Source organism: Nomascus leucogenys, chromosome 24, assembly GCF_006542625.1.
Source record: "Nomascus leucogenys isolate Asia chromosome 24, Asia_NLE_v1, whole genome shotgun sequence".
NCBI classification, from domain to species: domain Eukaryota; kingdom Metazoa; phylum Chordata; class Mammalia; order Primates; family Hylobatidae; genus Nomascus; species Nomascus leucogenys.
The window spans coordinates 25,196,628-25,217,352 of record NC_044404.1 but is presented as its reverse complement, the minus strand read 5'-3'; the positions used below and the strand labels follow the sequence as shown (position 1 = coordinate 25,217,352).

The 20,725-nt window shown below is 46.2% G+C and overlaps 1 protein-coding gene across 1 annotated transcript; it reads left to right on the top strand.

The window, feature by feature from the left end:
• Positions 1-7,076: 7,076 nt before the first annotated feature.
• Positions 7,077-19,851, top strand: SYF2 (SYF2 pre-mRNA splicing factor). The gene is made up of 7 exons (XM_003271622.3): positions 7,077-7,171; positions 7,402-7,509; positions 10,809-10,934; positions 11,689-11,806; positions 12,394-12,484; positions 14,846-14,944; positions 19,104-19,851. The coding sequence occupies exons 1-7, from the start codon at positions 7,148-7,150 to the stop codon at positions 19,267-19,269; spliced, it is 732 nt and encodes a 243-aa protein (XP_003271670.1). The 5' UTR covers positions 7,077-7,147; the 3' UTR covers positions 19,270-19,851.
• The last annotated feature ends 874 nt before the right edge of the window (positions 19,852-20,725 follow it).

The window sequence follows — 20,725 nt, the reverse complement described above, 5'->3', positions numbered from 1 at the left end:
CCCAGGCTGGAGTGCAGTGGCACAGTCTCCGCTCACTGCAACCTCCACCTCCTGGGTTCAAGTGATTTTCCTGCCTCAGCCTCCTGAGTAGCTGGGACTACAGGCGCGTGCCACCATACCCAGCTAATTTTTGTATTTTTAGTAGAGACGGGGTTTTGCTATCTTGGCCCAGCTGGTCTAGAATTCCTGACCTCAAGTGATCCACCCTCAGCCTCCCAAAGTGCTGGGATTACAGGTGTGAGCCACTGCACCCAGCTGGGAAGGATCTTTATGAAGCACATAATTTTTTTTTTTTTTTTTGAGACTGAGTTTTGCTCTTGTTGCCCGGGCTGTGGTACAGTGGCACAATCCTGGCTCATCGCAACCTCCACCTCCCAGGTTCAAGCGATTATCCTGCCTCAGCCTCCTGAGTAGCTGGGATTACAGGCTTGTATTTTTAGTAGAGATGGGGTTTGTCCATGTTGGTTAGGCTGGTCTGGAACTCCCGACTTTAGGTGATCCACCAGCGTCAGCCTCCCAGAGTGCTGAGATCACAGGTGTGAGCCACCGCGCCTGACCCTTAAACACATAAAGTTTTAAGTGGGTATTAAACTTTATGAACTGGAGAATCTAGACAGCTGTTCTAAGTAAGTAGAATGATTTTTATAGATAGACTCATTTTTTTTTTTTTTTTTGAGACGGAGTCTCACTCTGTTGCCCAGGCTGGAGTGCAGTGGCGCAATCTCGGCTCACTGCAAGCTCCACCTCCCAGGTTCACACCATTCTGCCTCAGCCTCTCCGAGTAGCTGGGACTACAGGCGCCCGCCACCACGCCCGCCTAATTTTTTTGTATTTTTAGTAGAGACGGGGTTTCACCGTGGTCTCAATCTCCTGACCTCGTGATCCGCCCGCCTCGGCCTCCCAAAGTGCTAGGATTACAAGCGTGAGCCACCGCGCCTGGCCGACTCATTTTTTTAGAGAAGGGGTTTCTTGCTCCATCACCCAGGCTGTAGTGCAGTCAGTCACAGCTTGCTGCAACCTTGAACTCCAGGGCTCAGGCAATCCTCCTGCCACAGCCTGTACCATACAGGCTTATGCCACCGCACCTGGCTAATTTTTTGGGGGTAAAGATGAGTGGGATTTCTGTTACTCTAGGCTGGTCTTGAACTTCTGGCTTCAAGCAATCCTCCTGCTTCGGCGCCCCCAAAGTGTAGGCATTACAGGCGTGAGCCACTGTGCCTGGCCTAAAATAATAGTTTGACCAAATGTCTTAACTTTCTTACAAGGATATTTGGTTTTTGAAGGATGGCATTTTACAGAATGTTATTAGAGATCAGTCTCCACCTCTACGGTTTTGTTCCCATAAATGCACCTGGGCTGTGCAATAGAGCATGGAACAGGAAAGCACCTGTAATTGTGACCACTTCTGGGGAAGAGGAGGGACTAGGGTGAATTTCCTGTAGCCATTGTCACATTCTTTTCACTGCCTACATAGCTTGCAAGAAAAATTAGCACCCTGCTTCTGAAGCTCCCAAGGTCAACTCTAGGCTTCACGTTAAACACAAACAGAAGACAACCCAAGTGAATAATATACAGATAAACGTGGAAATACACACATTAGAACATTTCTTTACAAACTACAAACGCGCACGGACCTGGCCAGGCGGCAGGTCTGAGCTGGTGTCCGACACTATATATGCATCCGTTTCCGGCGCAGCGCCCGGGATTTGCGCAGTCTCCGTTCGCGCTTCTGGGCTCCGTGAGGAGAAGCGTCTTCAGACGGGGTGGCTTAGCTTCCGAGGCCCTCGGCTGGCGACCCAGTCCCAGTGTCTGCTCCTCCCTCTCCCCCGGCATCGCCTCCTTCTCTAGGACAGACGTAGCCACAAACCTCCCTACCTCGATACCCCCAGGGAAGGGCCTGTCACCCATCGTGTCAGCCACAGTCTCCGCCCTCCCCTGGCAACGCTTCCCCCCACTTCCGGTAACAATTAACTGGAACCCCGGGCCTCACTTTCGGCGGCCCCGGAGCCTCACTTTTCCGGACGTAATCCGGCCTTTCCTGGGGAACCCAAGCAATCCCCGCCCCTGGCAGTCCTGGGATGTGTCCGATTGGGCTAGGCCTGTGCGCAGGCGCATTGGGTGGAGAAACCTGGACCTGTGCTGGAGACGCGAGGATGCAGAGAGCTATGATCTCAACCTGGGTGACAGTGAGACCCTATCTCAAAAACAAAAACCTGAAGGCAGACGTATCCCCCTCCTTCCTCAGATTTCCTTAAATGCCTTTCTTTAGGGAAGCCAGCTTACCACTTTAAAAGTCAGTTTCCCCTGTTACAGCTCTTCATACATTTTTACATTTTCTTCTTTGCAGCACTTACATAAATGTAATTAAATAAGTGTGGAATTGCTTGTTTAATGTAGTTAATTTGGGTTTTTTTTGAACCCCAAATTTTGAACGGATCTCGCTCTGTCGCCCAGGTTGGAGTGCAGTGGCGCGATCTCAGCTCACGGCAACCTCTGCTGCCTGGGTTCAAGTGATTCTCCTGTCTCAGCCTCCTGAGTAGCTAGAATTACAGGCGCCCGCCACCACGCCCGGCTAAATTTTGTATTTTTAGTAGAGACGGGGTTTCACCATGTTGGTCAGGCTGGCCTGGAATTCCTGACCTCAAGTGATCCGCCCGCCTAGGCTTTACAAAGTGCTGGGATTACAGGCATGAGCCACTGAGCCCGGCCTAATGGATAGTTAATTTAAATGAGACATTTCTTAACCTCTATTAAAATAGCAAATATTTGACCAGGCACTGTGGCTTACTCCTGTAATCCCAGCACTTTGGGAGGCTGAGGTGGGAGGATTACCTGAGCCCAGGAGTTCAAGGCCAGCCTGGGCAACAGAGCAAGACCCCGTCTCTACCTCTGACCCTGCCACCCCCTCAAAATTGAAGTATTAGCCGGACATAGTTGCAGGTGCCTGTAGTCGCAGCTACTCGGGAGGCTGAGGTGGGAGTATCCTCCAGGAGGCAGAGGTTGCAGTGAGCCAAGATTGCGCCACTGCCCTCCAGCCTAGCCAACAGAGCAAGACCTTGTCTCAAAAAAAAAAAAAAAGCAAATATAGCAGAGTAACAGGAATTTTTTCTATGTTATAGATGATTTGATAGAGCAATATTACAGGTACTTACATTCTTTAAGAATATAAAAATGTCAATTATAAACCAGGCATGGTGGCTCATGCCTGTAATCCCAGCTACTCAGAGGAAGAGTTTGAGGATGGAGGATCACTTGAGGCTGGGAGTTCGAAACCAGCCTAAATAACATAATGAGACCCTGTCTTTTAAAAATAAGGTCAATTATAAAATTATTTTCAGTAAGATCACTTATCAGAATTACAGGTTTTGAAAGTTATGTTACTAGGCTTACATGTGCTAAGTAATTAAGGAGAGCTTAATCAAGGGATTGTTTATAAAGTTGTAGACTGGGTAAGAAAAACCAACCAAAGAGTGAAGCATACCAGGGCTAGCAATGGGGGATCCATCACTACTACTATCCCAAAAGAGGCAAAAGAAGGGAGCAGCAATGGGAATCCAGAAAGTATAGGGTTAGGTGGGGCGCGGTGGCTCACGCCTGTAATCCCAACACTTCAGGAGACCGAGGCGGGTGGATCACCTGAGGTCAGGTGTTTGAGACCAGCCTGATCAACAAGGCGAAACTCTCCCTACTAAAAATACAAAAATTAGCCGGGCATGTTGGCAGGTGCCCGTAGTCGCCGCTACTCGGGAGGCTGAGACAGGAGGGATAGAAGATAGTCTTCAAACAGAAGCAGTGACTACGGAAATATGCCAAATCCATAATCTAGCCAGAGAATAAATACCTTGACCTCATTTCTTCCAAACCTCTGATCTTATGTAGGTACTATGCATTGGTAGGACCCAAGAAGGTAGAGGGCAAGAGAATTTACTGATGCAGTCCATTCAGGCTAGCACTCAGGAACACAGAACATGGAGACCAATGGAGAGTAGGTTTTTTTTTTTTTTTTTTTTTTTTTTTTTGAGAGGGAGTCTCGCTGTCGCCCAGGCTGGAGTGCAGTGGAGCGATCTCGGCTCACTGCAACCTCTGCCTCCCAGGTTCAAGCAGTTCTCCCACCTCAGCCTCCCTAGTAGCTGGGAATACAGCTGCACACCACCACGCCCGGCTAATTTTTGTATTTTTAGTAGAGACGGGGTTTCACCGTGTAGGCCAGGCTGGTCTCGAATTCCTGACCTCAGGTGATCCGCCTGCCTCTGTCTGTTGCCAAATTGCCTTCCCTAGGGGTTCAATCAATTTTTAGTCCTACCAGCAATATGTGTAGGATTCATTTTTCTTCGGTCTCATCAACACGGTGTGTTATTGAACTTTTAAGATTTTTGCCACATTTTTTTTCCAGTTCCAAAAAACAAAAACAATGACCCATTGAGGTTCTGATGGGAATAACGTGACATTTATAAACTCATTTGAGATACTCCTTTGTGATATTGTTTTTATGATATTAAGTCTTCCAACCAGAAAATAGGTTATCCACCATTTATTCAGATTTAATTTACTTCAAATTATCTTTTATTTTTATGTTACCATTTAAATTTTGTACCGAGGTATCTTTTCATTTTAGGGATTACTTTTCTTTTCTTTCTTTTTTTTTTTTTTTGTTTTTTGAGACAGAGTCTCGCTCTGTTGCCCAGGCTGGAGTGCAGTGGCGCAATCTCCACTCACTGCAAGCTCTGCCTGCCGGATTCCCGCCATTCTCCTGCCTCAGCCTCCCGAGTAGCTGGGACTATAGGTGCTCGCCACCACGCCCAGCTAATTTTTTGTATTTTTAGTAGAGATGGGGTTTCACCGTGTTAGCCAGGATGGTCTTGATCTCCCGACCTCGTGATCTGCCTGCCTCGGCCTCCCAAAGTGCTGGGATTACAGGCGTGAGCCACCGCACCTGGCCTACTTTTTCATTTCTGTATCTAACTAGTAGTTGTTAGTGCATAAAAAAATAATTTTCATATATTCCTCTTATATCCAGCACCTTACTGAATTATCTTTTTTTTTTTTTTTGAGACAGAGTCTTGCCCTGTCGCCCAGGCTGGAGTGCAGTGGCGCAATCTTGGCTCACTGCAAGCTCCGCCTCCCGGGTTCACGCCATGCTCCTGCCTCAGCCTCTCCGAGTAGCTGGGACTACAGGCGCCCGCCACCACGCCCGGCTAATTTTTTTGTATTTTTAGTAGAGACGGGGTTTAACCGTGGTCTCGATCTCCTGACCTCGTGATCCGCCCGCCTCGGCCTCCCAAAGTGCTGGGATTACAAGCGTGAGCCACCGCGCCCGGCCTGAATTATCTTAATAACTTTAGCACTGTTAGTAATTCTGGCATTGCCTCTCCACTGAGCATGTAAGAGTAAACAAGATTGGTGGACCCTGCTGTTCTCCAATAATAACGCTGATGAGAAAAATGGAAAATCAACAGACAAAAATAAAACTTATGCAATTGGAGAGAATTAAAATAGTGTCAAATGACAGTACTAAAAGTGAGACAGGGTAGTCAGGGAAGACCTGCTTCTATTTTTAAAAATTTATTTTTATGGCCAGGCACAGTGGCTCATGCCTGTAATCCCAGCACTTTGGGAGGCTGAGGCAGGCAGATCATGAGGTCAGGAGTTCGAGACCAGCCTGGCCAACATGGTGAAACCCTGTCTCTACTAAAAATACAAAAATTAGCTGGGCATGGTGGCGGGCACCCGTAATCCCAGCTACTTGGGAAGCTGAGGCAGGAGAATCATCTGAACCCAGGAGGCAGAGGTTGCAGTGAGCCGAGATCGGTGCCACTGCACTCCAGCCTGGGTGATAGTGCAACACTCTGTCTCAAAACAAAAAAACAAAAAACAAAAAAAATTATTTTTATTTTTTAATTTAGAGACTGATTCTCACTTTGTTGTCCAGGCTGGTCTTGAACTCGTAGGCTCAAGCAATCCTCCCGCCTCTGCCCCGCAATGTGCTGGGATTGCAGCCATGAACCACCACACCTGGCCAAGGGCAAGACCTGCTTCTTGGAGAAAGTGACAACACCCTAAGCTCTAAATGGAAAGAACTTTCCACTCATGGGAATAAATGGCACTACAGGTTCTTCCTGCCTACTGCAGACAAAACCAATTTCTGAGAAGTGCTACTGCAGTATAGAGTTGTATTAACCTGAGGCTGGCCTCAGGGAAGAAGGGTTACCACTCAAGTAAGTTTTCCTGAAGGGTCAGCTCAGAGGTTAGGGCTTTTTATAGTTTGGTGTGGGTAGGGCACTAAGGAATGGGTGCTGCTGATTGGTTGGAGATGCAATCATAGGGGTGTGGACTACACTCCTCAACAGCTGAGTCCGCCTCTTGGGGGAGGAGTGGGGCAGAAGAAGCAGTTGGGTCATGGGTCAGGAGCCTGGGTGGGGTCAGTTAGTTGCCAGAATGCCAAAGTCTGAAAAATGCTTCAAAAGACCAATCTTTTAGGTTCTACGATAACGTTATCTACAGGAATAACTGGGGAAGTTACACATCCGATGTCCTCCGAAACAATGGCTGGTTATCGTTTAACTACATTTTAGCAGAATTCTCCCCTCATAATTCTAACCTCCCGGTCTTTCATTAGTTTTATAAGGGCAGTTTCAGCCCCCGAACAAGGAGGGGCCCTGTTTAAGGGAGGGACTATGATCATCCTTGCTTAAAAGTTAAACTATAAATTCTCCCATGGTTAGCTTGGTTTATGCCCAAGAATGAGCGAAGACAGCCGGCCTGCGAGGCTAGAAGCAAGATGGAGTGAGCCATGTTAGATTTCTCTCACTGTCTTTGCAAAGGCGGTTTCCAGGAACACCGTGCAGAGTAGGGGGCTTTCCATCAGGCTCCTTTTGGTCATTTCTTCCTAGCCGTCCGATTCTGAGCTCTTCCCAATCATTTTCTTGGCGACTTATCTCCCGCTGTCCTTGCCCAGGCTACTTTTCGCGGCTGCGCAAGACCCTGCCCAATCCAAAACATTTCATAGCTGAAAGAGTCCCAACTTCCGGAGGCCGCCCGGAAGGGGCGGGGCTTATGGCAGCTCTTTCGTACGTATCAGCCCGGTTGTCTGAAGATTGCCGGAAATGCTCTATGTTGTTGCCGGAAGTGGGAAGAGAGAAAGGTGGTGATGGCGGCTGTCGCTGCATCCGAGGTGAGTTCGACCGACCCTACCCTGGGGCTTTTGTTAGGGAGGGTTCCGGGGAGCGGCCTGGAGAGAGGTGGAGGCGAAGTCTAGTTTCGCTTCAGGGAGGCTCAGACACTGGGGTCAAGTCGGCGGTGGAGGCCCTAGGCCCAGCCTGTGGGGACTGGCGGGGACTCGGCCTGGGCAGTCCTGGGAGAAGCTGAGCCGGTTCTGCCTGAAGCCAGTTCTCCTTGCCGCAGGTGCTGGTGGACAGCGCGGAAGAGGGGTCCCTCGCTGCGGCGGCGGAGCTGGCCGCTCAGAAGCGCGAACAGAGACTGCGCAAATTCCGGGAGCTGCACCTGATGCGGGTGAGTAGTCTTGGAGGCCGGCTCAGATCCATCACCTGGCCAAGCCTGTGCGCTTTTGTAGAGGGGACGAGGAAGCCACACCACTGCGTCTGACAGACCAGCAGAGCAGGATCATCTGAGAGGAAAGCTCTGTTCGGTGATACTCAACCCTGGCAGCACATTGGGATCATTCTGAGAACATTTGAAAATATACCTGTTCACTCCAGCCCCCCTCCCACCCACATCCAATTTAATGTATCTGGGTTAGGTTTGGGAGTCTCCATTACTAACAACCTCCCTGCTCCGTGCTTCTAACAAATTCTTCATTTTACCTAGGGAAATATGTAGAGCTAGAGGCAGGAAGAAACTTGTCTAGTGTCAGTAAGAGACCTGGTTCACTTTAAAAAATAATAATCTTCTGTCAGAATCTGTTTGAGTGAAAAGAAAATAATCATCTGTCTTTAGGACTTCTGGGGGAAAAGAATAAAAAGAAAATAAAAAAATGGCAAACTTTTGAAAGTCTACAGTGTGGTAGTTCAGCCAGTTGATAGGGAATCGGATGTTTAAGTGCCCTGGAAGTGCAGAGGAGGAGAGAGGAATGCAGTTTGTGGGTCTCCAGGGGGTGCCTCATGTAATAGGTGACACCTAAACTACTGTTTGAAAGCCAGACAGCTAAAGGAGTTAGAGAAAGAGATATCCAAGCAAAGGGAACAAATTCAAAGAAAGAGAATTTGTGTTAGGGATAAGAGTCCAGCAAATAGCTGGCTGCAGTTGGAGCAGAGAAAGAGAAAAGCAGCCCCTGTTTCAGCATGGAGTGACCTGACAGGCCATGGTTTCACAAAATCCCAACATCACTCTGACTGTTGTAGTGAGATAAAACAAAGAAGACTTTTCTTTTCTTTTTTTTTTTTTTTTTGAGACGGAGTCTCGCTCTGTCACCCAGGCTGGAGTGCAGTGGCGCGATCTCGGCTCACTGCAAGCTCCGCCTCCCGGGTTCACGCCATTCTCCTGCCTCAGCCTCTCCGAGTAGCTGGGACTACAGGCGCCCGCCACCACGCCCGGCTAATTTTTTGTATTTTTAGTAGAGACGGGGTTTCACCGTGGTCTCGATCTCCTGACCTCACGATCCGCCCGCCTCGGCCTCCCAAAGTGCTGGGATTACAAGCGTGAGCCACCGCGTCCGGCCAGAAGACTTTTCAAATCACAAGAATGACCACATATTTCTTTCTTCTGGCTAACACCAGTGACTGTTATTACCAAATACAGCATTAGTCTCACTCTGTTACTTCTGCCTCCTATATAAAAATGTAAGATACTGGGCCGGGTGCGGTGGCTCACGCCTGTAATCCCAGCACTTTGGGAGGCCTAGGAGGGCGGATCACAAGGTCAGGAGATCGAGACCATCTTGGCTAACACGGTGAAACCCCGTCTCCACTAAAAATAGAAAAAATTAGCCGGGCGTGCTGGTGGGTGCCTGTAGTCCGAGCTACACGGGAGGCTGAGGCAGGAGAATGGCGTGAGCCCGAGAGTCGGAGCTTGCAGTGAGCCGAGATTGCACCACTGCACTCCAGCCTGGGCGACAGAGCAAGACTCCATCTCAAAAAAAAAAAAAAAAAAAAAATAGTACCTAATTGTAGAAAGCCCCTGCTTTGTGACAGTACCCAATCCACATCCTTAACCCTCCCCTCAGTCACCTGATACAAACCCATATCCTGGAACAAGCCCCTCCTAACACGCTGTCACTCAAATGCCCATGGTTCGCCGTGGTTTGCTCTCTTGTGTGCAACAGACTCAACTTTGTTGACCATAGGTGTGTTCTTGGTGTCTTTAATTGCAGGGCTTTTCCAGGGCCAAGAATATACTAGGGATGGTAGTTGGGAGGAGTATCTCTCTTTGCCGAGGGAAAGTTAATCTAATAAACAATTAAAAAGACATGCTTAAATATTTAGAGTGATTGTGTAAGGAACACATGTCTGGAAATTAGGAGGCAGGGCTTCCTGGACAAACTGCCACCAGCTTGTGACCTAAGGAATGCCTAACTCAAGTTTTCCTTAAGACGATACACTTATTTTGCTTTATGCAATTAAGTTTATTTAAAAATAGACTCTTCTCCCTGCTACCCCAGCTCCAAAAAAAAAACAAAAAAAAGACTCTTCAATGGTACTTCAAATGGAAAATTCCTTTCATTTTTCATTTGTCAATGTGAACTGTGAAAATATTTAAAAGGAGGGGAACTTGGAAAGCATTAGAGGCATTAAGATAGGTTTTAAATCCTCTAACCCAAATTGAGGCTTTTTTCTTGAATTAGGATTAAAAGATAATTGAGGCCTGGTGTGGTGGCACATGCCTGTAATCTCAGCACTTTGGGAGGTCGAGGCGGGCACATCACTTGAGGCCAGGAGTTTGAGACCAGCCTGGCCAAACTGCAAAACCCTGTTTCTACCAAAAATACAAAAAAATAAGCCAGGCATTGTGGCACATGCTTGTAATCCCAGCTACTCGGGAGCCTGAGGCATGAGAATTGTTTGAACCCCGGAGGCGAAAGTTGAAATGAGCTGATATGGCTCCACTATACTCCAGCTTGGGTGACAGAGTAAGACTCTGTCTCAAAAAAAAAAAAGAGTGTCTTTCACATCATGTGACATAATTTTTTTTTTTTTTTTTTTTGAGATGGAGTCTTGCTCTGTCACCCAGGCTGTAGTGCAGTAGCACAATCTCAGCTGACTGCAACCTCCGCCTCCTGGGTTCAAGTGAATCTCCTGCCTCAGCCTCCCGAGTAGCTGGGATTAAAGAGGTGTGCACCACCATGCCTGGCTAATTTTTGTATTTTTAGTAGAGACGGGGTTTCGCCATGTTGGCCAGCTTGGTCTTGAACTTCTGACCTCAGGTGATCCACCTGCCTCAGCCTCCCAAAGTGCTAGGATTACAGGCGTGAGCCACCGTGCCTGGCTAATTTAATATTAATGCCAAATAAAGTCTACTTAAGTGCCACTATAGTATGGTCTCCAATATTGCAAAACCTTGTTCTGATCCAATAAAAAGGGACCACACGACTCAATAGAGGCAAAGCTGATTTTAACCTCCAGGGCTCTGGAACAGCAAACCAGTGCAACTCAACACATTTTTCTGGACTGCATAAAAATGTAGACCCTATTAGGCTATTCCCTGGCTTAAAATCCTATGATGGCTCTCTATTGCTTTTAGGATAAAATGGGGTCAGCTTATTAATATGTCCTGCCTGACCCTCCTCAAAGAAGGCAAGATGTATCTGGATTTATTTTCATGTTCTAGCTGACAGACTTCTTGTGTTATGGTTTTAGAATGAAGCTCGTAAATTAAATCACCAGGAAGTTGTGGAAGAAGATAAAAGACTAAAATTACCTGCAAACTGGGAAGCCAAAAAAGCTCGTTTGGAGTGGGAACTACAGGAAGAAGAAAAGAAAAAGGTGAGGAACTATTCTATCTTCATAAGTGATTTAGTCAATCATTCTGTTGTATCAAGACACTACAATATGGTGGTTGTATACACTGGCTCTTAGGCCAAGCTGCCAGAATTGAAATTCTGGCTCTGCTCAGTACCAACTGCAACACCTTGGGTGAGTTTATTTAACTTCTCTGTACCTCTGTTTTCTCATCAATAAAACAGGGACTGTAACAATAATTATTTGAGTTCATTATGAATTAAGTGAGTTAATGCATGTAAAACATTTAAAACAAGGTCTGACACCTGATAATAAGTATCATGTGCTCACTTATATACCATAGTATATTCCCAAATTTCCTTTAAATACTATTAAAGTGGCCGGATGCAGTGACTCATGCCTGTAATCCCAGCACTTTTGGGAGGCTGAGGCTGGCAGATCATTTGAGGTCAGGAATTTGAGACCAGCCTGGCCAACATGGTAAAGCCCCATCTCTACTAAAAATAAAAAAATTAGCCGGGCATGGTGGCATATGCCTGTAGTCCCTGCTACTTGGGAGGCTGAGACATGAGAATCCCTTGAATCTGGGAGGTGGAGGTTGCAGTGGGCTGAGATCACGCCACTGCACTCCAGCCTGGGTGACAGAGCGAGTGAAACTCCAACTAAAAAAATACTATTAAAGTATTGGTTGATATTTATTGGATCTTTCTTGATGTAAAGTAGATCAAATTATTGCATGTATCATAATTGTAGGTGTCAGCTTTTTTCTTCTTTTTAGGAATGTGCAGCAAGAGGAGAAGACTATGAGAAAGTGAAGTTGCTGGAGATCAGTGCAGAAGATGCAGAAAGATGGGAGAGGAAAAAGAAGAGGAAAAACCCTGATCTGGGATTTTCAGGTCAGATTGACGTTTATTGAACTTTATTGACTGGGCTGTTAGACAGTCATTTCCTTCATTGTTTCTGGTTTCAAGAAAGGATGTGCCTCTTGTGCTTCATGGGATATTCTTGACGAGGCTTAAGACCAAGAAAAGTACAAATATGTCTCTTACGAGAGAAGTTAAAAAAAGGCTGTACTTCAGTTAGCCAGGTTTTTAAATACTTGATGATAAAATTTATCAAAGTCTGTTTGTCAGCATCTTCAGGATAGAAGCTATGCTTAGAATAGTGTTATGGGCATATATTACTTCACACAGATTGAGTATCCCTAGTATGAAAATCTGAAATCCAAAATGTTGCAAAATCCAAAACTGTTTGAGTGCCAACATGGTGCTATAATGCTCAAAGGAAATGCTGATTGGAGCATTTCAGATTTTGAGTTTAAGTATAATAAAGATATTCCAAAATCTGAAAAAAATCAGAAACACTTCCGATTCCAAGCGTTTTGGATAAAAGATACTCACCTGTGATAATTTAGATTTTTCTCTCAATAGGAAGGTCCAAACAAGGAAACATATTATCTCTGATTCTCATTTTATATTTTTAGATTATGCTGCTGCCCAGTTACGCCAGTATCATCGGTTGACCAAGCAGATCAAACCTGACATGGAAACATATGAGAGACTGAGAGAAAAACAGTAAGTCCTTTTTTCAACCTGAGGTGATGTGGATGTATTTGTGTGTGTGTGTGTGTGTGTGTATACATGTACATAAATAGAAACATGCTTTAATGCTAAAGTATAGGTTATTAACAGTTGCCTAAGGATGGTCTCTATTTTTTCTGGATTTTTTTTTCCTTTGAGATGGAGTCTTGCTCTGTCACCCAGGTTGGAGTGCAGTGAATGGTGTGGTCCCAGCTCACTGCAACCTCCGCCACCTAGGCTCAAGTGATTCTTCTGCCTCAGCCTCCCGAGTAGCTGGGATTACAGGCGCCCACCACCATGCCCGACTAATTTTTGTAGTTTTAGCTGAGATGGGGTTTCACCATGTTGGCCAGGCTGGTCTTGAACTCCTGACCTCAAGTGATCCGTCCACCTCAGCCTCCCAAAGTGTTGGGATTACAGGCGTGAGCTACTGCGCCTGGCCCTTCCTTGTTTTTTTTTTTTTAAGAGACAGTGTCTCGCTCTGTTGCTTAAGCTGGAGTGCATTGACACTGTCATAACTCACTGTAACCTCAAACTGGTGGCCTCAAGGGATCCGCCCACATCAGCCTCCCTAGTAGCTAGGATTACAGGCATGTGCCACGATTCCTGGCTAATTAATTTTTCTGTAGAGACGGGGTCTCACTGTGTTGCTCAGGCCGTCTCAAACTCCTGGCCTCAAGGGATCCTCCCTCCGTGGCCGCCCACAGGGTTGAGATTACAGGTGTGAGTCACTGTGCCAGGCCTAGTCTCTGTTTTGACAGCACTGTTTATTGTTTACTTCACAGCAATTAAAGTAATCACCTGTTTTTTGTTTTTTTCTTAACTGGGCATTCTAAGACTGGTTGTTGATTGGTTAACACCCTGATTGTCGTAGTTACTTAGATATTATTTTAGGAGGCAGAATGCTTTAGTGCTGGGGTTGATGAACTTTTTCTGTGAAGGACCAGATAGTAAATATTTTCAGCTTTGTGGGCCATATAGTCTCTGTCACAGCTACTCGTCTGTGCTGCTGCAGTGCAAAAGCAGCTGCAGAGGATTCATAAATGTGTCCTCTTTTCATAAACAGGTGGTGGGCTGCTGTAGTTTGGCAGCTTGTTTTAGTGGAAAAGGCAATAACCTCAGGATGCAGCTCTAATCCCAGCTCTTTCCTACCACTTTGTGACCTCTGATACGTCCTGGAGCCTCTCTGCCTGTTGGCTCTTTGATCTGTGCAGTGAAGGTGTTGGAGTAGATGATGTCTTAGGTTCCTTTCAATTCTGTAATTTTTTATTTTTTATTTTTATTTTTATTTTTTTTGAGATAGAATCTCGCTCTGTTGCCCAGGCGGGAGTGCAGTGGCACGATCTTGACTCACTGCAACCTCCGCCTCCTGGGTTCAAGTGATTCTTCTGCCAAGCAGCTGAGATTACAGGTGCCCGCCACTACGCCTGGCTAATTTTTTGTATTTTTAGTAGAGACGGGGTTTCACCATGTTGGCCAGGCTGGTCTTGAACTCCTGACCTCAGGTGATGTGCCCACCTTGGCCTCCCAAAGTGCTGGGATTATTGGCGTGAGCCACTGCACACGGCCCAATTTTTTTTTTTTTTTTTTTTTTTTTTTGAGACGGAGTCTCGCACTGTTGCCCGGGCTAGAGTGCAGTGGCGTGATCTTGGCTCACTGCAACCTCTGCCCCCCGGGTTCAAGCAATTCTCCTGCCTCAGCCTCCCAAGTAGCTGGGATTACAGGCACCTGCCACCACGCCCAGCTAATTTTTGTATTTTTAGTAGAGATGGGGTTTTACCATGTTGGCCAGGCTGGTCTCAAACTCCTGACCTTGTGATCCGCCCGCCTCAGCCTCCCAAAGTGCTGGGATTACAGGCGTGAGCCACTGCGCCTGGCCTCTACACGGCCCTATTTTAATTCTTTTAATTAAAAAAAATTTTTTTTGAGATGGAGTCTAACTCTTGTCGCCCAAGCTGGAGCACAGTGGGGCGATCTTGGCTCACTGCAGCCTGCACCTCCCGGGTTCAAGTGCTTCTCCTGCCTCAGCCTCCCGAGTAGCTGAGACTACAGGTGTGTGTCACCATGCCCGGCTAATTTTTATATTTTCAGTAGAGACAGGGTATTGCCATGTTGGCCAGGCTGGTCTTGAACTCCTGACCTCAAACGATCCGCCTGCCTTGGCCTCCCAAAGTGCTGGGATTACAGACGTGAGCCACTGCACCTAGCCTGTATGTTTCTAAAGAAAAAAAATTAAACTAGGATCTCACAGTAAATATATGTGTATATTTTCTTATTGTGTATGGTGCTTTAGTTTGAAATTTGAAAATGGAGCATTTATAGTGTTACTGTAAGTTCATTTTGCTGTCTTTTCAGTGGAGAAGAGTTTTTCCCAACATCCAATAGTCTTCTTCATGGAACACATGTGCCTTCCACAGAGGAAATTGACAGGATGGTCATAGATCTGGAAAAACAGTAAGTATTCAGTAGAGCAGCCTGACGTTGTAAATACTTCATGACAAAATGCACTTAGAATATGCACCTGTATCTGACGTGCTTAGAATGAATTCAAAAGATGGAAATTATACAGTTATACTTGCTAATTTTTGACCTGTCTATAGTGGTTTGGGGATGGATAGCAAGTATGGGTTGAATATATCTGATTTGGAATGGAGATGAAGAATATTGATGAAATTGAATTGTTATTATTGAAGGGGAAAGGTCTAAAAAAATGATCCTTCTTCAAGGGTTTTACTTTAACCACAATGCTGTTTGATTTGAAGAAGCAAGAATGTTGTAGTAAATGTTCCTCACTTAGGTTTGTGTTTCTTAATATGATAGAGGCGACTATTAGGTAGAGCAGAATGAAAATATATTTTAGGAGTTAATACATGAAAAGTATTAAGAATAGTGTCTGGGCTGGGCGTGGTGGCTCCTGCCTATAATCCTAGCACTTTGGGAGGCTGAGGCAGAAGGATTGCTTGAGCCCAGGAGTTTGAGAACAGCCTGGGCAACATGGCGAAACTCTTTCTCTACAAAAAATATACAGGAATTAGCTGGGCATGATGGTGCATGCCTGTAGTTCCAGCTACTTGGGAGACTCAGGAGGATTACTTGAGTCCAAGAAGTGGAGGGTGCAGTGAACTGTGATTGCATCACTGCACTCCAGCTTGGGCGACAGAGCGAGACCCTATCTCAGGAAAAAAAAAAAGTGTCTGGCACATATTATGCACTCAGTATTAGCTGTGGTTATTATTTAATATAATTTTTTTTTTTTGAGACGGAGTCTCACTGTGTTGCCCAGGCTGGAGCGCAGTGTCACGATCTTGGCTCACCACAACCTCCGCCTCCCGGTTTTAAGCGATTCTCTTGCCTCAGCCTCCTGAGTAAATGGGACCACAGGCGTGCACCACCACTCCTGGCTAATTTTTGTATTTTTAGTAGAGACAGGGTTTCGCCATGTTGACCAGGCTGGTCTCAAACTCCAGGCCTCAGGTGATCTACCTGCCTTGGCCTCCCAAAGTGCTGGGGTTACAGGCATGAGCCACTGCACCTGGCCTATTTAATATTGTTATAGTTATCTTCTTTTTTAGAAAATGTATTAAAAAAATTTTTTTTTATAGTGATGGAGTCTCCCTATGTTGTTCAGGCCCTGGTTTGGAACTCCTGGGCTCAAGTGATCCTCCCAGAGGACCTTTTGGGAGGCCTTGTCCTCCAAAAGTAGTGGGATTACAGGCATGGGATTACAGCCGCCATGCCCAGCCAATAGTTATCTTCTTTTATTTTTATTTTTATTTTTATTTTGTATTTTTTTTATTATTATACTTTAGGTTTTAGGGTACATGTGCACAATGTGCAGGTTTGTTACATATGTATCCATGTGCCATGTCGTTTTGCTGCACCCATTAACTCGTCATTTAGCATTAGGTATATCTCCTAATGCTGTCCCTCCCCCCTCCCCCCACCCCACAACAGTCCCCGGAGTGTGATGTTCCCCTTCCTGTGTCCATGAGTTCTCATAGTTCAATTCCCACCTATGAGTGAGAACATGCGGTGTTTGGTTTTTTGTCCTTGCGATAGTTTACTGAGAATGATGGTTTCCAGTTTCATCCATGTCCCTACAAAGGACATGAACTCATCATTTTTTATGGCTGCATAGTATTCCATGGTGTATGTGTGCCACATTTTCTTAATCCAGTCTATCATTGTTGGACATTTGAGTTGGTTCCAGCTCTTTGCTATTGTGAATAGTGCCGCAGTAAACATACGTGTGCATGTGTCTTTATAGCAGCATGATTTATAGTCCTTTGGGTATATACCCCGTAATGGGATGGCTGGGTCAAATGGTATTTCTAGTTCTAGATCCCTGAGGAATCGCCACACTGACTTCCACAATGGTTGAACTAGTTTACAGTTCCACCAACAGTGTAAAAGTGTTCCTATTTCTCCACATCCTCTCCAGCACCTGTTGTTTCCTGACTTTTTAATGATGGCCATTCTAACTGGTGTGAGATGGCATCTCACTGTGGTTTTGATTTGCATTTCTCTGATGGCCAGTGATGATGAGTATTTTTTCATGTGTCTTTTGGCTGCATAAATGTCTTCTTTTGAGAAGTGTTTGTTCATGTCCTTTGCCCACTTTTTGATGGGGTTGTTTGTTTTTTTCTTGTAAATTTGTTTGAGTTCATTGTAGATTCTGGATATTAGCCCTTTGTCAGATGAGTAGGTTGCAAAGTTATCTTCTTTTAAGTGGTTTTTCAGTACAGTCAAATTCCCAACAATGAGTCATTGCTCTAGCATTCTGAAGATGAATTTGTATTTACTGGATTTCACAGTTCATATTCTGAGTTGTGCCATTAATTCAGTTTCAACTTGAACTTGATGAAAACTGTCTTGGCTTCCTCTAGCCCTCACAACATGTGCTATTCTAAATGTAGATTATGTTTGGTCGTGTTTTATTAAGATCAAAAGAGGCCGGCCTGCCTGCCTTCCTTCCTTCCTTCCTTCCTTCCTTCCTTCCTTCCTTCCTTCCTTCAGTCCGTCCTTTCCCTCTGTGGCCCAGGCTGGAGTAAACTCGGCTCACTGCAGGGACCTGCGTCCGGCTCCCGTGATTCTCCTGCCCTGGCCTGCGGGCTGCCTGGGAGTGCGGCCGCGCGCCACCACCCCTCCCTGGTTTTTCTCCTTTGGCTGGAGGCGCGGTTTCGCCATGTCGGCCAGGCTGGTCTCCAGCTCCTGACCTCGAGTGCTCTGCCGGCCTCGGCCTCCCGAGGTGCTGGGACTGCAGACGGAGGCTCGCTCACTCGGTGCTCGGTGTTGCCCGGGCTGGAGTGCGGTGGCGTGGTCTTGGCTCGTTGCAGCCTCCGCCTCCCAGCCGCCTGTCTTGGCCTCCCAGGGTGCTGGGATTGCAGCCTCTGCCTGGCCGCCGCCCCGTCTGGGAGGTGGGGAGCGTCTCTGCCTGGCCGCCCATCGTCTGGGTTATGAGGAGCTCCTCTGCCCGGCCGCCCCGTCTGGGAGGTGGGGAGCGCCTCTGCCTGGCCGCCACCCCGTCTAGGAAGTGAGGAACGTCTCTGCCTGGCCGCCCATCGTCTGGGATGTGAGGAGCGCCTCTGCCCGGCCGCCCCGTCTGGGATGTGAGGAGCGACTCTGCCCGGCCGCCCATCGTCTGGGAAGTGAGGAGCGACTCTGCTCGGCCGCCCCGTCTGGGAAGTGAGGAGCGCCTCTGCTCGGCCGCCCCGTCTGGGAAGTGAGGAGCGCCTCTGCCCGGCCGCCCCGTCTGGGAAGTGAGGAGCGCCTCTGCCCGGCCGCCCCTTCTGGGATGTGAGGAGCTCTGCCCGGCCGCCCCGTCTGGGAAGTGAGGAGCGCCTCTGCCCGGCCGCCCCTTCTGGGATGTGAGGAGCGCCTCTGCCCGGCCGCCCCGTCTGGGAAGTGAGGAGCGCCTCTGCCCGGCCGCCCCGTCTGGGAAGTGAGGAGCGCCTCTGCCCGGCTGCCCCGTCTGGGAAGTGAGGAGCGCCTCTGCCTGGCCGCCCCGTCTGGGATGTGGAGAGCGCCTCTGCCCGGCCGCCGCATCTGGGAGGCCTACCACAGAGGCCAGAAGCAATGTGGGGGCTGGACGTGGTGGCTCACGCCTGTAGTCCCAGTACTCTGGGAGGCCGAGGCGGGTTGATCACTTGAGACTAGGAGCTCAAGACCAGCCTGGCCAACATGGCGAAACATATGAAAAATACAACTGACAAACCAACCAACCAACCAAGCGAAAACAAAACAGGTCTACCCTGGAGTCATACACTAATTTTTTCTATTTTCCTCCCTTTCTGATCCTTTATCCCACTTTCTTTTTCTTTTTCTTCCTCTTCCTTCTCCTTCTTCTTTGTCAAATAGAGGATTGAGTTGTTATCATTGATCCATACAAAGTCCCCCTCTCATTTATTTTCTTTAATTCCCACCCCCCATTTCTATTCCCCGCCTTCCCATGTGCAGCCTTCCTAATATGTTTGATATGCATCTTTTTGTTTGTATGTACTTTTAGAAAATGTTTATTTTGTGTGCAAAAAAAAAATAAAATAATTCTTACCAAAAAAAAAAAGATCAAACGAGAAGGCAATTTTGAATTTTGTAAATTTTCTTCTTTCCCCAGGATTGAAAAACGAGACAAATATAGCCGGAGACGTCCTTATAATGATGATGCAGATATCGACTACATTAATGAAAGGAATGCCAAATTCAACAAGAAAGCCGAAAGATTCTATGGGAAATACACAGCTGAAATTAAACAGAATTTGGAAAGAGGAACAGCTGTCTAATCCCTTCAAGAACTGTTTATAGAAGCTTGAGAATGGGGTAAAAATTTCTGCTAGCAAAATCAAGTTCTTTTTGAAATTTTATCAGTAATCCAGAATTTAGTAGTCTATGCCTTCTCAGCATTTAGAAATAAAAATGTGGTTTCTTAAACATATATCCTTTCATGTATATTTCCACATTTTTGTGCTTGGATATGATGTATTTCTTGTAGTGAAGTTGTTTTGTAATCTACTTTGTATACATTCTAATTATATTATTTTTCTATGTATTTTAAATGTATATGGCTGTTTAATCTTTGAAGAATTTTGGGCTTAAGATTGCCAGCAGCACACATCAGATGCAGTCATTGTTGCTATCCGTGTGGAATTTGATAGAGTCTAGACTCGGGCCACTTGGGGTTGTGGACTCCAAAGCCAAGGACAGTGATGAGGAAGATGGCAGTGGCCACTGGAGGACTGGAGCAGTCCCTCCTCATGGCGGCCTGTGACCAAGGTCAGGGAGGAATGGAGCTATCCTTCCATGATCTGACCATGTACAGTTCCCTTTTTAAAAAGCAATAAAATGCTTGGGATTAGAATTCCTAACATTTTTAATGTATCATTTAAAACAGATATTTGTATATATACATTTCTTTATATACATACATGCTTCCATTCTACAAACACTGCAAGAACATTTTATTATGGGAAATTCCATACACCCAATACCCTTGGTGAGTCCCATATACCCAATACCCTGTTCAACAATCATCAACTCATGGCCAATCCTGCTTCATCTTTATTTCCATGTACTTTCTTCATGACTCTTACTTGGTGCATATACTAGATACATAATTTCATCTGTAAATATTTTAGTATGTATCTCTGAAAGATAAAGACTTAAATGACCACAATACTATTATCACTGCAATAGATTTATTTTTATAAAACTCCAGAGGGAAAGGTTGTTATTTTTTCTGTATGTTGAATTAAATGCTAAATATCTAATTGGGATATTTTAAATTCAAAGAAATCTGAAGCTCAGAAAATTTCAAATATTGGCTGGGTGCGGTGGCTCACACCTGTAATCCCAGCACTTTGGGAGGCTGAGGCAGGTGGATCACTTAAGATCAGGAGTTTGAGACCAGTCTGGCCAACATGGTGAAATCCCATCTCTACTAAAAATACAAAAATTAGCTGGGCGTGGTGGTGGGTGCCTGTAATCCCTGCACTTTGGGAGGCTGAGGCAGGAGAATTGCTCGAACCTGGGAGGCAGAGGTTGCACTAAGCCGAGATCACGCCACTATACTACAGACTGGGTAAGAGAGCAAGACTCTGTCTCAAAAAAAAAATTCAAATACTTCAACTTTAGTGTTTAAAGACAACATAACATATGATGCTGGTTAGTTGGTGATTAATTATTCTCTTTTTAAATTAGCAGCACTTTAGAAAAAATTTCTGTTCTCCCTTTGTTTCCTCT